At 33.8% G+C, this 16,837-nt stretch overlaps 1 protein-coding gene across 1 annotated transcript in view; it reads right to left on the bottom strand.

The window, feature by feature from the left end:
• INTS6 (integrator complex subunit 6) overlaps positions 1–16,837 on the bottom strand; it is an 84,217-nt gene that overhangs the window by 49,979 nt on the left and 17,401 nt on the right. Inside the window, exon 4 of the mRNA XM_016213830.2 lies at positions 15,625–15,714. Within this exon, the coding sequence (XP_016069316.2) occupies positions 15,625–15,714 (90 nt within the window). The remainder of the gene's footprint in view (positions 1–15,624; positions 15,715–16,837) is intronic.

Raw genomic sequence — 16,837 nt, forward strand, 5'->3', positions numbered from 1 at the left:
AGGTTATTTCCTGGTGGAAAGCTACCTAATTTCTCCTGATTTCAGAAATGCTACAGAGGGTAGGGGATGGATGGGTAATATTTCTTAAAACCAAAAAAACACAGTTCTCTCACTTAGGGGTAGAAAGAGTAAGGAAACCTTGACACAAAGAGATTGATAAAACTGTCCCAAGTTACTGCAGATTCTGGGGGGAAAAACAAGATTTAAACTCACATTCTCCCACTGTGCCACACTGATGTTACACATCTGGATTCCCATCTAATGTTTACACTGTGCCCATACTGTTACCCTTCTAAAATCTGTTTCTCTACTTGACCTTACAGTAAATAATTTCAGATTGTGGCTTTCTGGGTTCCTATGTCTGCTTATGTACATCACCATTTCCGTGTATCAGTTTCCTCATCTATAAAATATATAACAAGGATATACAGATATATATAAACAAGGTTGGCTTAACATTAAAAATCAGCCCGGCCGGGCGTGGCTCAGCGGTTGAGCGTCGACCTGGGATCCAGGTGATCAAGGTTCGATTTCCCGGTCAGGGCACATGCCCAGTTGCAGGCTTGATCAATGACTCTCTCATTATTGATGTTTCTATCTCTCTCTCTCCCTCTCCTTTCCTCTCTCTCAAATCAATAAAGATATATTTTTAAAAAAAAACAAAAAACATTAAAAATCAATGTAATGCACCATATTACCATATTAACAAGATTTAAAAAAAAATCATCTGATCGTCAACATATTCATAAAAAACATTTAACAAAATTTAACACCCATTCATGCTTTAAAAAAAAACAACCTCCGTAAACTGGTAACAAAGAAATATTTTCACAATCTGAGCTTTAAAATATACAAAAAACCTACAGTTAACATCACACTTACACAGTAAAAGGTTTCACTCACCACCCCATCCTCCAATTATCAGAAACAAGACAAAGATGTCAGTTCTCACCACCTCTACCGGTATGTTAAGAAAAGAAACAAAAGCAGACAAATACTGGAAGCAAAGAAGTAAAACTATTTATATTCATAGACAGCATGATTTTGTACACAGAAAAACCCCAGGAAATCTAGGAAAAGCTACTTAATAATAGGTGAATTATTAGGAAGGTTATAGAATACAAGGTCAAAATACAAAAATCAACTGTATTTCTATGTACCAGCAACAAATCAGAAATTTGAAAGTTAAAAGACTGACTTACAATAGCATCTAAATATATACACAAAAGTTATACAATTAAAACTACAAATATTGCTGAGGTAAATTAGACATAAAAAATTTGAGATATAGCATACACATGTTATCAGAATAATCATAGCGTAAAATGCCAATTTACTGAAATTCAAATTAGCTTATAGATTCAATATAATTCAAATCAAAATTTCAAAAGGCTTTCTTATAAAAATTAAGAAGTTGATTCTAAATTTGTAAGAAAACTCAAAAGGATCTAGAAAAGACAAAATTTTGAAAAAGAAAATGTTGGAGACTTATTGACTCCAAAACTTATAAAGCTAAGCCAAGACAGTTTTGTATTGTCAAAAGACAGACACTGAGGCTGGTTAGCATGGCTCAGCAGTTGAACAACTCCCTATGATCCAGGAGATGGTGGTTGGATTCCTGGTCAGGGCACATGCCCAGGTTTCAGGATCCATCCCCAGTAGGGGGCGTGCAAGAGGCAGTGGATCAATGACTTCTCATCATTGATGTTTCTATCCCTCTCTTTCCTTCTCCCTTCCTCTCTGTGAAATCAATAAAGATATATTTGGAGGGGGAAAGAGACGACACAGAGATCAACAAAACAGAATAGAAAGTCCAGAAACAGACACACAAATATGAGGCCAACTTTCAACAAAGATGCCACAAAATCCAATGGGGAACGTGTCATCTTTTCAACAAATGGTTCTGATACAATTAGTTAATGATATTAATTAGTTAATGATGTATTAACTAAATGAACCTCAACACTTTCTTCCCATCATACATAAAAATTCTAAATGAATCATGACCCTAAAATTAAGAACTCATACTATAAAACTCCTTGAAGAACATACAGGACAAAAACCTTAGTAACACTGGCTTAGGCAAAGATTTCTAATACAGGACACAGAAAGCAAACTGTGGAAGAAAAAATAAAAACATTTTCTCTTCAAAAGACACTGTAAAAAATGAAAAGGCTCAGAGGAAATATTTGAAAACATCCATCCAATAGAAGATTTGTATCCAGAATATGTAAAAGATTTTATAACTCAGTAATAACAAGACAAACAACCCAATAAAAAAAACAGGCAAGCCTAGCTGGGTGTGGCTCAGCGGTTGAGCATCAACTTAGGATTCAGGAGATCAAGGTTCAATTCCCGGTCAGGGCACATGCCCGAGTTTCGGTCTCGATCCCCAGTCAGGGATGTGCAGCAGGCAGCCAATCAATGATGATTCATCATTGATGTTTCTATCTCTCTCTCTCCCTCTTCCTTTCTCTCTCTGAAATCAATAAAGATATATATATTTTTAAAAAAACAAAAAAAATGGGCAAGATATCAAAACACTCACACTCACTTCACCAATAAAGATATATAGACGGCATACAAGCACATGAAAAATGTTCAACATCATTAACCATTAGGAAATGCAAACTAAAACCAAAATGAGATACCACTACACACCCACTATATTGTCAAAAACTTAAAAGTCTGAAAAAATTCAAGTGTAGAGCAACTAGAACTCTCTTCCTGGTGGGAATGCAAAATAGTACAGCCACTTTAGTAAATAGTATGGCAGTTTCATATAAAGTTAGATACACGCCTACCCTATGAGTCACCAACTGTGCCCAAAAGAAATGAAAACACATCCACAAAAGGACTTGTATTCCAATGTACACAGTGGTTTTACCCATAATGGTCAAAAGGGGAGGGATAATTATTATATCTAGTGAATAGATTAGCAAATTGTAGTATAGCTATAAATAGAATATTACTCAATAAAAAGAAACTACTGATATATGTAACAATATGAATGAATCTCAAAAGCATTATGCTAAGTGAAAGAAGCCAGACACAAAAGACTAACACTGTATAATCCATTTATGTAAAATTCTAGACAAGTCAAAACCACACATACACAATCACACTCACAGAGAGAGAGAGAAAGAGAGAGAGAGAGAAAGAGAGAGAAAAGAGATCGCAGATCAAGTGGTTTCCAGGGTACAGCGATATGCCAAAGGGGCATAAGAGAACCTTTTTGGAATGACATATATTTTATATCATTACTGTGCTGTTAATTACATGATGTTTACATTTGTCAAAACTCATCAACTTTTATACTTGAAATTACTATATCTTATTGTATATAAATTATGGCTAAACAAATGAAAGAATAACAGAAGAAATATAAACTAATGCAAATTTTGAGTACCATATACTTAGTGGCAAAAAAAAGGAAGGAAGAAAAGACTCTGGAATACATACGCCATTTATTTGGAGTCTGGTGACTTAAACTATTACCATGCTACCCCGTCTTCTTTCTAAGAGTGACTATGTAAAGATCCAGGTAAGAATAATCATTCTCAATCTTTTCCATGGGACACAAAAGATGTGCATGTGCACACACATACACACACACACACTCCAGTGGGACTACTAGACTTAAGTCTTAGGAAGGTAATTAACCATACATCCTGATCTCTCCCACTTAAGACAATATGAAATGGAAGCACCAGAGTAGCTTCAATATCAAGGATACCTGAAGTACTTTAAACTCTTATTAGCAATAATTTACTTTCCTGCCCTTTCACATTCTTACTCCTTCCCACAGGCTGAAATTCAGTTGTAGTGATGAACTAGGTATGTTATAAACCTAATTATCAAACATTCAGATAAAAGCAAAGATAGAGCAACAAAGTAGAAGGAACCTGAGGGGCCAGACAATAACTTAGAGCAGATTCAGTCTTTGATGTAACTGTGATAGTTCCTACAGTTATACTTTATGGTTAAAACATATACCCTTTAAGTTTAAAAAAAAACAAAAAACAAAAAACACTTTTGGGGGGATTCTAGTAGTTTAAGATTAATATCTGTTCAGAGGAAAGAGCAATTACTTGGCAATCAGTAATATGGAAATAATTTCGTTAACAAAGTTTTACTCCAACAAATTTCAAAGGTGAGGTCTTTCTAATTTTTTAACAAGTTTATTGAGGTATTATTACCTATCTTAAAATTTACCCATTTAAAAAGTATCCAGTTATTTTTAGTAAATTTAGAGTTGTATAACCATCACCACCATCCAGTTTTAGAACATTTTCAACACCTCAAAAGGATCCCTCCTGCCCAACTGTGGCCAGTCCCCAGTCCACTCCCTGGCAACCACTAATCTACTTTTTCGACATTCCATAAAAATGGCATCATACAACACGCATCATATGATACATGGTCTTTTCCATTTAGCACAGTGTTTTAGAGGTTCATCCATGTTGCAGCATATCAGTAGTTCACTCCTTTTTATTGCTAAATAGTATTCCTGATGTCTGGTATAAAACAACCCACAATTGTGTCCTCTTTTATTTATAAGGAAGATAAAAAAAAAGAAAATCTACTCCTTGTATATTCCCCACTACTGCCACCATATTTCTAAAATCTTTATCTGATCACTTTCTCCTTCTACTATTACCTCTTCATTGATTACCATCAACCTGTAAGGGAAAGTTCAAGTTCTTTGGAAGAGCATACATGTGGGCAATGCCAATCTGTCCACTCTCATTTCCTGCTGCTTCTTTTCTCGAACACTCTGTCAACTATCAGAACCAAGGTATATACAGTTCCCCCATGCTCTCTTTTATCACCTTTATGCCTTTGTATCCATCCACATCACAAACCTGAATTAATCTTTCAAAGTCCAAGAGGAGACATCATTTCCCAGTGCCAGCCTCACTTTCTCAGCAGCTTGTACTGTAACCATTTTACTTTTTACACCAAGCCATAACTGTTTACCTGTCTTTCAAACTCCTGATCTCAGCATCTAACCTTGTGTCTGAATCACTGGTGTTCCCGTAAGTATTTGTTCAACTAAACTGAATGCATTCTGACTACTTGTATTCTGCTCAGTCGGTTCATTAAGAAAGATCAAATGCACTCTAAAACTGCTGGTGAAAAAGACCTAACAAAAGTAGAATAACACAATTTCAGTGGCTTACAAAACAGGGTATACTCCGGGAGTCAGCAAACTAGGGCCCACCAGCCAAATCCAGCCACAGCTTGTTTTGGCAAATAAAACTTTATTGAAGACAACTACATTCATTTTTTTAAAATATTGTCTATAGCTACTTTTGCCTTACAGTGGCATTCACTAGTTCCAACAGAGACCATATGGGCTGAAAGCCTAAAATATTTACTCTCTGGCCCATTAAAAAAGGTTTGCCAACCCCAGTATACATCACACCGCATGGTACTAGGAAAGAAAATATCAGAACTTCCTTTGTATAAATTTTTTTTACCTCATCTTTTTAAACATTTTTTGCATGTTTTCTAGTATTAATACAGCAGTGACATATATAATTTCTAAATATAAAAATGTATATACACTGGGGATGGTTCATGCTCATATTAGTTTTTCCTAATATCAGTGACTCATTAAAAAAAAAACAAAAAAACCCTAATAGGTCTTAGGACACGTTTTAGAGCTTGAAAATTTAGCAATAAAGCTTATTATATGAACAAGTGGGTTCTGTGAGTGCTTAAAGCACAGAGAGAGGGGCCTGGAATTAAACTTTTTCCAAACCAAATTGCTCAAAACATCTCTAAAGAATTTCTCATAGGGCTAAAAATGTTATTTAAATGATGCAGTCACTTCTAATATTCTCCAAGTTGAATGCAATAAAATATGAGCTATGTAAATCCAAACTGCTACAAAGATGGCTGTTTTGTAATCTCAGGTTCTGAAGGGCTCAGGAAATACCAAATTCCTCCCTTAATAGATCTTAAGTTTAGGAGGGCAGTTTCTAATAACTGAAAAGTTGGGGTCTGATCATCACCAACAAATTTATAAATTAATTTGCCAATTGAACCTGGATTTGTCAGGTTAGGGATGTCATTCTATGTTGAATCATACTCTCCAACAAATAGTCACAGCCCCCAGAGAGAACTACACTCTACTCTGCTCACCTTTAAGGCTTTTCTGAGGCCTTCCGAGATGACTAGCATCAGACTTTTGAGGAAGGCTAGCCATTAGACAAGGCTTTTCCCCACGATCTGACTGCTTGAAGTGACATCTAGGATCAGGTCGATCCTGTATCCAGGAATCATGACCCTCCCTGAGGCACCAGTCATCATGAGACAGTCAGTGCACTTTGGCACTTCTTGAAAACCACTGGGCTGCTCCTTTAGCTGAAAGGAAAAAAAACATCAAAACCACAACAAACAAAACAAAGGGGGGGAAATCAGTAATTCAACCTGAAAAGACAGAGCGTGGGGAAAAATATACCAAAATAGCCTTGTCTAGATCCAAAATGTAGCCTTGCCTTGATATAAAAATCATAGCTTCAATATCTTCCAGTCACTGCAGTTTATTCCTAATACACAAATCTAAAAAATTTAAAATCTATTGTATTACATCTTGAAAAGAACAATTGAAAATGAAAATTACATAAAATAACTACTTGTGGAATACAGCTAAGTAAGTACAAGGAAGGTCAATTTAACGGATTTCAGATTTAATGGACAAAATTTCCGGTCCATATGTCATGTAAAAATTAACACTCTGTGAATTTTAAAATGCTTTTAACCAAGATTTTCTGATAATTAAATTAACAGGTTATTTTTTTTAATTAATTCATTGTTATTTTTAACAAATTTTAGCAAATGGGACATATGTTGGAAAAAAAACTAGTAATTTTGCCACTATAAGTAAATATTACATATCTACAACTATAGTCTACATATTTAAATCCAAGAGTCACCACTCATAAACAATGTTTGGGGAATCATTAGCATGTGATCACACCACATTGAGCATGCAGTAATTGGTTCTGTTGTCTCGTGGGGTGGCATTCTGCAGCAGTTTTAAGTGCGCTAAGCCACACCCCAGCATGTGCCTCTGTTTACTTGAGGTGACTGGTAAATGAACACATTTACTAGACTTACTCAGTATAAATTTAAAATTACAGTAATACATATAGCAAACTTTCCTGTGAAATTAAACTTTTCATATATACTTAATTTTAATTATACAAACCTGTCTACATAAATAAAAACAGGTTAACTAATTTGTCAATTTTTTAACATATGCATTCAGAAAACCTACTTTATAATGGACTTTCAGCTTTAACCAACACCCCCTCGCCCAAATTAGTTGTTATATTTAGGTTTCACTGTATTTATAAACAACTAGCAGCCTAAGGCTTTATGAGTGTGCCTCATCAGGAAATCAAGTACTGAATTTTTTTCATGCTCAAATTATAATCTGATTTAGAAAATCATGAAATACACCTAACAGGCTAAAGAAAATCGCCAATACAGTTAAAGCCAATCTATTACTATTCTTAAATTACATACTAATAAGCAGAAAAGGATTTAGTCTTGTATCCTCCTTAACTGACTTGACACTAGCACCAGGTATAGCCCCCCCAGACACAATGCTCTCTTCCCAGCAGTCTGAATTTCAATGTTCACACTTGTTTGAAATAAGCAATTTTAAATGCTGACATCACTATGGCCTTAAATTTAAAAACTTAAAAGATCTGATAAATAAGATAACTTAAGACTTATTTAATCTGCTTCAAAATAAAAATTCTAACTATTGGAAATCAGAGATAAAATTCTACTTATTTCTGTTTTTAAATACAAAATATTTTTCCTAAGACATAATGTTAAATGGCAAGAAAAAAATCGCTGAGATTGTTTTAAAAGTTGACTCACAACTCCTTTAAAACATTTGTACCCTAAAAGATAGGTAATTTATCAAACAATTGTTTTATATTCCTTTCTATTACTTATCCAATATCCTCCATTCAGTTAACACTACCAACATCCACACAGATTCCCAAGTTGGAAACCTCAAAATACTACTAGACTGTCATGGTTTCGTTGCTGTTGTTTTTCACTTGAGAATATGATTAAACCTATAAACCTCTGTCCCTGAGAAAAATGTGCATACACACAGATGGACAATGTCTGGATAAGATTTCAGAGAATTCACAGAACCCTCTGAAGCCCAAGCTTAGATCCTGGGTTCAAACACTACTTTATTTGCTATTACCATCATTAAAGACCTGACTAGCATACCTATTGAATCTCTCAAATTTCTGCCTTCCTATCCAGCATTAGCTTAGTTGTAGCACACCCATGTTTCTCCTGAACTGTTGCATGTAGTTTGGAGTTCTTCCTATTTACCACTCTTCAATCTATCTTCTTTCACCTTGCTGGTAGCATAAGCTTGTTAAAATGCAAATGTGATCATGTTACTCACCTACTTAACATCTTCAATACCTCCTTTGTAAATGTTAAACAGATTCATATTATCTCCTTAGGGTGGTATCATCTGGCCTCTGCCTACATTTCAAGCATCCATGCCTCCTACCTACAATTTCTATACTTCATTCATATAATTTATAGTTGCCCAATACATTGTTTTCATGCCTTCATACTTTTTTTTGCACTGTCCCTTTTCCTGAAATGTCATGTTAATTCCTTACTCATCCCTCAAAACTAAGCTCCTTTCTTCATGCTCTCTCAGAACCTTCTGTTTATTTATGCCATGAGATTTGTCTCAATGTATTATTACAAACGCTTGTAAGCTTGTTTACCTGCATACCTTCAGACAATATGCAAGAGTTTTCTAGGGACAAGAGTCTTGCATAATTCCATCTTTGTCTTCCCAAAACACAGTAATACTAAATATAAATGGTGTGGTGATAGTCTCATACACAGTTACTAAGCATGACAGGAAAAATTATTGCTGAATTATTGCTAAATACACTTTTAAGAATTCAAAATCAGAACAATTCATTATGAAATGGTATTTTAGCAGCAACTCTCCAGACAGCAAAAATTAAGTGTAACTATCACCAATTCTTTATAAACTGCCCTTACCTGGGTCGAGTGCATATATATTTTTTAAATAATGCTAGTTATGGACATCCAAACCAGGAATTAAAACATAATAAGGATAACAGAATACTATGTAGACCTTTGGATAAAAACTCTTAAGGTAGGGATAACAAACACATGACAGATACTATGAATTAATTACTCCCCTTTTCTTACCCTCTCCTCCTCTACTCCACCTCATACTCAGGGTCTAAGAGTCTTCCTCGATACAGCAAACCATAGCAGTAACTACAGGTTGCAGTCGGCACAGAAATTAATATTTCAAGGCTATCCAATAATTGATTCTAAACCAGGCCAAACACAATATAAAATATTCACAGAAGGCCTGTTCCATATCCTTTGGAAACTCATTCCCAAATTTAACAATTCTAAAAGTCAAAAATTAATTTTTATCTTAAGTATTTTGATGGCCTTTTAAAAGTTTTAACTTGTTTTGTTAAAGTTATTCATTTTCAGTTATGTATTTTTTAGTAGTTTTAAAATATATGTATTTGTAGTTATACTGTGCTCTATGCTAACTGGAACACTTCAAAAAATACAGATTTCCAGGTCCCTGCCTGGATCAACTAAACCAAAATTTCCAGAATCAGAGCTGAGGCCTGTGTACTTTATAAAATATCCTAGCTGATTTTGATGCAGCAACTTGAAAACTGTTCTAAATATAACAATAGTTTACATATGGAAGAGCTAGACTCAGAAGAGTAACAGAAACATCTCTAACAGAAGTTTTCCTTACATGTACAGTGTCTCTTATTGCTTATTAGTTCTGACAGGCTAATAAATGCAGGGTAAAGTTGCTTCACCCTCTGAATAAAAATGATTTTGCTATATCTTACAACAGATTTCTAGGTAATAGACTAGTTATTGTAGCCATACAGCTTCATTTAAAAAGTAATCAGCCAGCATTTCTTTTTAATTATTCTATTGTAGGGTTTGTCTAGAGGCAATCCTTAAGAACTCTCCTTTACACATGACGCCGAAAAAAATAGAGTACTGCAAATGTGAATTGCAGAAAATCCACTATAAGTATTAAATTAAAATGTTTCATCAACTTCTTTTAATTATCCATTTTATTATCATATATATTTTCAATATATTCATAATTGCAGATATACAGTTTTCTATAGCACACCAAAATAAATCAAGAGTTGAGAGAACAGGGCCAAAAATATGGGTAAAAATAATAATAATCTGCATCCAACAAAATTCTTATTTAATATTCCTGAAAAGTTGTGTTGATAGAGACTAACATGTACAGTAATGTTGTACATATGTTTAGAACATTTGAATCACAAATCTGTAAAACAGGAACTAATGTTGATACTGCTACTGAGCAATATCAGTAAGAAAAGGCATGACTACTAAGGATGAAACATGAAAATGAAGAAAGATATTTATACACAGATATGTTTGATACATTCTATCATAGTACAATGACATTCCTCAAGATCCCTTCATGGTCTTTTTAAAACAGAAAAAAGAAAAAGTACCCCAAAATTCTAAGAATACTGGAAAAAACACAACTATTTTAAATATATGTTTCAACGTCTTTACTGACACAACTTAAACTGTATTGGCAGCTTTTGGCACATATTTTTAGTGAAATAAAAACACTTTATGGGGGGAGAGAGGTGCTATATCAACTATTTCTGATACTAGAAACAGATTTCAGTAAATTCTGGACTGTCCTTTGAATCAGTACAGATCATGAAGAGTTAAATACAAAATATAATTATAAGATCCTAAATCATAGATTATCCTTGTAAAACGTAAAACGATTTACATTGCCCAGCATGATCCAGAAAAATCACTAATACCAATCAACGTCTCAAAGTCACATGGGACATCTGCATCAACTTTTGAAAACTGGGAAGTTGAAACATAGCTGAGATTACTCAGATACTTTTTTCCTGCAAATACATGCCCTTTCTGTACATCTGCCAAGAAGTTATAAAAGTTGTTGTCCTAGTTCATCTTAAAAAGCTAGGAAAGCTCATTAGAGGCAAAACTTATAATGTCAAAAACAAACATGTTGTTTTTTTTTGAACTGCAAATATCTTCTCTAAAATGTTAGCTTTCAGAGCAACCATAACATTGATAGAGATGCAGAAAGATTTTTCAGCACACAGAAATCTCAATATTGTAAAGATAATACTACTATTAGCACTTTCAAGAAAGAGAAAAATAACTGCTACACTTCCTGGAATGTCATTCATCACCAAGAAGGTACTGGCAGAATTTCTCCTGGCTATTTATTGAGCAATATAGTTAGCCATGTGTTCCTGGAATCATAGTACAGAACAGTTTTCCATTGCAAAACAGTACTAGAGAGGATTATTGCAGGAAACAAAGACCAGACAAAAATGTTTTTCAACAATTCTAATTTATAATTTGGTGATTCTACCAAAACACCTGACACATCAGTAATATAACATGATAATGGTACTATGATTACTTGGCCTCCAGTATGTTTATCAACATCAAAGATTACTACTATGGATGTAAACAATACAGTTTTCTTGTGTATCAGGATTCAAAGTCCCATCTAACTTACTCCTCATAAGTGAAAATATTGCAAACAACCAATTATATCAAATAACTGCATTTAAAAAGAAAAAAATATAGTTTAAAAACACACACACTTTTCCAACACAAATGGTTATCAAAAGTCCTAGCATTATCAAAAATACTACACTAAAAACACACTTATTGCACCTCAGACAATGGTCTGGACTTTGTTAAACAAGGCCAAAAAGATAATAAAATCATGAATTAAGGTAAAAAAATCACATACAGCTCAAGATTTTTGTCCACAATCCGAAGCTACAACTGGATCATTCTGGCCAGTATAAAAGTTAACCAGGTGAAGCGACAATATCACACCAAGTTTTTCCATTAACTACTTTCTAGGCTTAAAACAACTTTATACCAGGCCTCTTTATAATTTCACAGATATAAACTATAAGCCTCATCCTCTACCAAATCATCCACAAGACCCTTGAATTTAATGAAAATCAAATTACTATAAAAATTCACATTACATAGGATTTGACACATATACAAGACAGGTAATATTAACCCTACCCACCCTCTTCAATGCTCCCATACACTTAGTATGTATCTCTACTTTATTACTCATAAAACCATTTCATAGGCAATCTCCCCCAGGAGATTGAGAACTGGAAATCTACCCTGTATTTCTTGGTTATCCTCATTGCTTAGAAATGCCCTGGTCATAACAGTCATTCAAGGTACACTGAGTGAATAAGAACATAATACCTTCATCACAATGGCATAGAAAGCTGAAGTAGATAACCAGGAAATCAAGTAAATAGAAGGTAAATTTTAAGAACACACAAAAACAGAGTAGTTGTATATATATATATACATAAGGGGAAAAGCACTGGTCTGGAGGTGCTGGAATGTCTTTGGCATTTAGATAAATTCTAATCCAGATTTTGGTAATAACAAATGTTATAAGCTTTATCCAATCACTTTGCCTCCCTGGATCTCAATTTCCTCATTTATAAAATAAATAGTATGACTAGATGAGCTCTAAGTTTCCTTATATGCTATAAAAATTATTTTAAAGCAGCAGAAACACTTATTCCTGAAAAACACCACTAACAGAACAGATATATAATATCCCATGCAAGATAACATTAACTCTGGAACAAAAGATATCATACGGGTAGGATGCACAACTCCACAAACAGTAACAGGTCACATCAATAGCAGCCACAGGCAATCGAGAATTATATACACACGTACCTAATGTAAAAACTACTGACATTTTCACTTGTTCAATAAATCTGAAAAAGAATCAAGTTCTGCCAAAAGCAAAGGTTAAGAGATCTGAAGAAAAGAGACATAAAGGCAAAATTCTGTTTGTTATTCCCTAGTAGAAATTACAATACAGATCATATGCAGCACCGTGCACACACATGAGAAAAACAAGCAGCATTTGTATGAATTGAATGGCTCCTTACAATGAATCACATAATTTAATTATTTGGGCTAGAACAAACCAGCATTTCACAACATTTTAGCAAAAATTAAGCTTCAACAATATGCACATCTGGGGTATACTGTCTCTCTGTCCCACAAGATGAGCCTTTATTGGGACATTGAAAACCAAATATACATAGGATCTAAGATTCCTAAAGTTGAAAACCAAAACAACTCATAGACTTCTGCTGCAATTACATAACCAAAATAAACCTTTGCCTTAAAACAAATGAATTATCCACCTCAGATAAGAAGTAGTAGTAATCAATTTTGATCTTGACTACTACTGGACGCAATACAACAATGTCTTTATTTTTTTTAATGTAAACTCTGTTCTCAGTACTATGCTAAATACTGTAGAACATACAAAAGAAGTAAAAGATCCTGCCCACAGGAAAATCTTTCCAACCTACTAGCAAGGTAGTTTTAGGTTATTGTAAATACATAGTCCCATTTCTCCAACATCCTTTCCAAAACCTAGGAAGAAAAGTAAGCAATTCCAATATCTTCATGTATATTTCAAGGTATTTTTAAAAGCTAGGAGGTCCTACAAAACAAACATTACAATTAAAACATATCCAGCCCAGCCGGGCGTGGCTCAGTGGTTGAGCATTAACCTAGGATCCAGGAAATCACTCTTAGATTTCCAGTCAGGACACATGCCTGAGATGCGGGCTCCATCCCCAGTTGGGGGCGTGCAGGAGGCAGATGATCAATGACTCTCTCATCATTGATGTTTCTATCTCTCTCTATCCCTCTCCCTTCCTCTCTCTGAACTCAATAAAGATATATTTAAAAAATAAATATATATATATATATATCCATCCAGATGTATGGAAACAAAATATATTGTACCCCCAAAGGACATGTCTACAAAGGCAGTAAGACAGAGCACCTTGAATGGATAATCTCACATGTACGAATATTTCACAGTAAAAAAACAGAAATACCTTTTCAGTCATCACAACAACAAATCAAAATCATTAGGAATAAAAACAAAATGAAACAAACCACCAAAAGACTTCTAAATTATACAAAATAGTTGTTATGTATTCTATTAATAGTATTTATGATCTGATTATTAATACCTCAATCTCTCTCAAATTTTTCAAAAGGAAGGTAAAGAGGGAAAAATCAATTGGGAGTTTCAAATTTAAAGTTAAGTTACATTTTTATTGCATGTTCATGCATATAATCAATGTCTATCTGTTCCTGATGCCAGGACATCATACATGTCAACTAAGTTCAAAAAAGCCCCCAAAGTAATGAAAGTCAATTATGGAGCATTCCAAGTCTACTAATTACATATAGACTATAAATTACTTAATTATGAACTTTAATTTACCTAAACTTTTCAGCTCTATCTCCAAGAATATATCGCCTAAATTCCCTTTGATATCAACTGCTCACACAAAACAATTCTGGCTCTCTTCCCCCCTAATCAAGATCAGACCATCACAATTTTTTACTGGTTACAGTGCTTCAATGATAGAACATGTTCTTTTCTTTACAGCCTACCAACCACTTTCACATACATTAATTATTTCATTTACTCTTCCAACAATCCTATGAGATAAGGCAAGAATTATCATCTTTATTTAATGGCCAAGATAGAGATTTAAAGATGTTAAGCAGGTAGCTGGTACAAAGTTCACTGCTAGAAAGTAGCTGAAGGAAGACTAGAATCCACATGTCCTGATTTCATGTCCAATTTGTATCCCACAATGTCACACAAATAAAAAGTACTGATAAAAATTACTGAACTTAAGTGCTACACTTTTCTTACTTAATCAAACCCTCTGTAAATAAATTGAGAATTAAAGTTAAGATTATAAAGCAAATGCAAACAGTAAAGAGAATAGTCTAAACCATATCTCCTTTCTATAACATACCTTAAAAAACAAATATAATGTTTAAGAGCAGTTCAAATACTACAATAAAAACACCTTGAAGTTAAAATAATTCTACTGTATTCACCCTATCACACCACACACAACAAACTCTGCATAATGCATGCTAGTAGACAATAAATGAAATTATTATACTGTATTTAGACAAACTTAGAATAAAAATTTCAAAAAACCTTCACTTTTCCTAGTCTTAACCTCCTCATGGTTTTGCTATACTCTAGTCTAGGAGTGTCCACAGTGGAGTGCACATGGCAATCCACTGAAATATGGAAAGAAATTATTAGAATGCTGTCTCCATTTTTTTAACCTGAAAATAAGAATTTTACTAAATTTACTGCATGAACTGATACTGTCACCCTCACATAAACTCAAAAATATACATATAATTGGAGTGGGGTAAGCTCAAAATATTTTCACGCAAGGGATTCCTATTCAAGAAAATTTAGAGACCGTTGCTACAGAGAAGGTACTAGGAGACAGATGACTCTAGACTGCATCAAATAATCAAAGAGAGAATCTACTTAAAGGTATTCAATATCCTGCAGTGTATATATAGAAAAAAAGATTTTTCAACTGTATTTACATAATCCATACTGATATAAACATAACTTACCTCATCCTGGACTCCACTGGTAGTAGTCAACTTGCTCCCATCAGTAATTGTAATAATTATTGCTGGCTCCAAGAAAAAGGGGTTTCTTCCCTAATGTAAAAAAAAAATTAATTATATTAAGGTCTATACATTAGCTTAAGTTTTCTGAGTAAAAAGTCAATTTTCATAATGAACAAAATAAACTGATGAACAAAATAGATCCAGAGACATAGAAGCATGGAATAGACTGAGGGGTCTCAGAGGGAAGGCAGGTAGGGGAGTGGGTGGGGAGAGATTAATCAAAGAACTTATATGCTTATATGCATAACCTATGGACACAGACACTGGTATGGGGAAGGCCTGGGGTGGGGTGGATGTGGGGTGGGGAGGATCGATGGGGGAAAAGGAGGACATCTGTATTACTTTCAATAATATAGGTAAAAAATAAATTTATATTAAATTAAAAAGCCAATTCTCAGAACAGTGCATAAATCTCCCTTTTTGTTGTTAAATTTTAAACATAGTACATAGCTCTTGTACATTAAAATTAGAAGGAAACAAACTAAACAAAGGATAACCTTAAAGGAGTAGGATTTAGCGAAAAAGATTTTTCACTTCTGGCGTTTTAATTTTTACAGTCAGCATTTATATTTATGTAACTAAAGGTATTTAATTGAAAGTATTTAATTTCTTAAAAGGAATTCCATAGTTCAATTCTAATAATTGAACATATTTAGATATTACAAATTAAAAGGATAGTATTTTCTGAAAAACTTCTTAAGAAGGCAGGCAAAGTGGTAGGTGAATATTACCATGCAATTTAATCTAAGAGCTGGTCCCATGGAAACACTATGGCTACTCTGAGCTTAGTAAAATTAATAATAGTCCAATATGAAAAATTAAAATTAAGAAGGATGGTTACTTAAAGGAATTACTTGGCGAAGAGTACAAAAATAACAGTAGCAGTGATAATGGAACACAGTGGCATAAAGCTCTCAAATGCTCTTTATGTAGGGTGCAATTCTTCAATAACTTCTATTCAAATCTGTGTTCAAGTCATTCTATGAGTACTATAATGAATTCTAGGTGACATATTTTCTGAGGGACTCAGATAAACATATGCTTATCTTTTACATATAAAGTTCTCATTTGAGGAATTAAGCACATTCAGTATAAAACCAAAGGGAAGAAGTTTCAAGAGAGTAAACCTGGTGTTTGAAATCAAAGGTATCAA

Source organism: Miniopterus natalensis, chromosome 2 (genome assembly GCF_054644295.1).
Source record: "Miniopterus natalensis isolate mMinNat1 chromosome 2, mMinNat1.hap1, whole genome shotgun sequence".
Lineage (NCBI taxonomy): Eukaryota > Metazoa > Chordata > Mammalia > Chiroptera > Miniopteridae > Miniopterus > Miniopterus natalensis.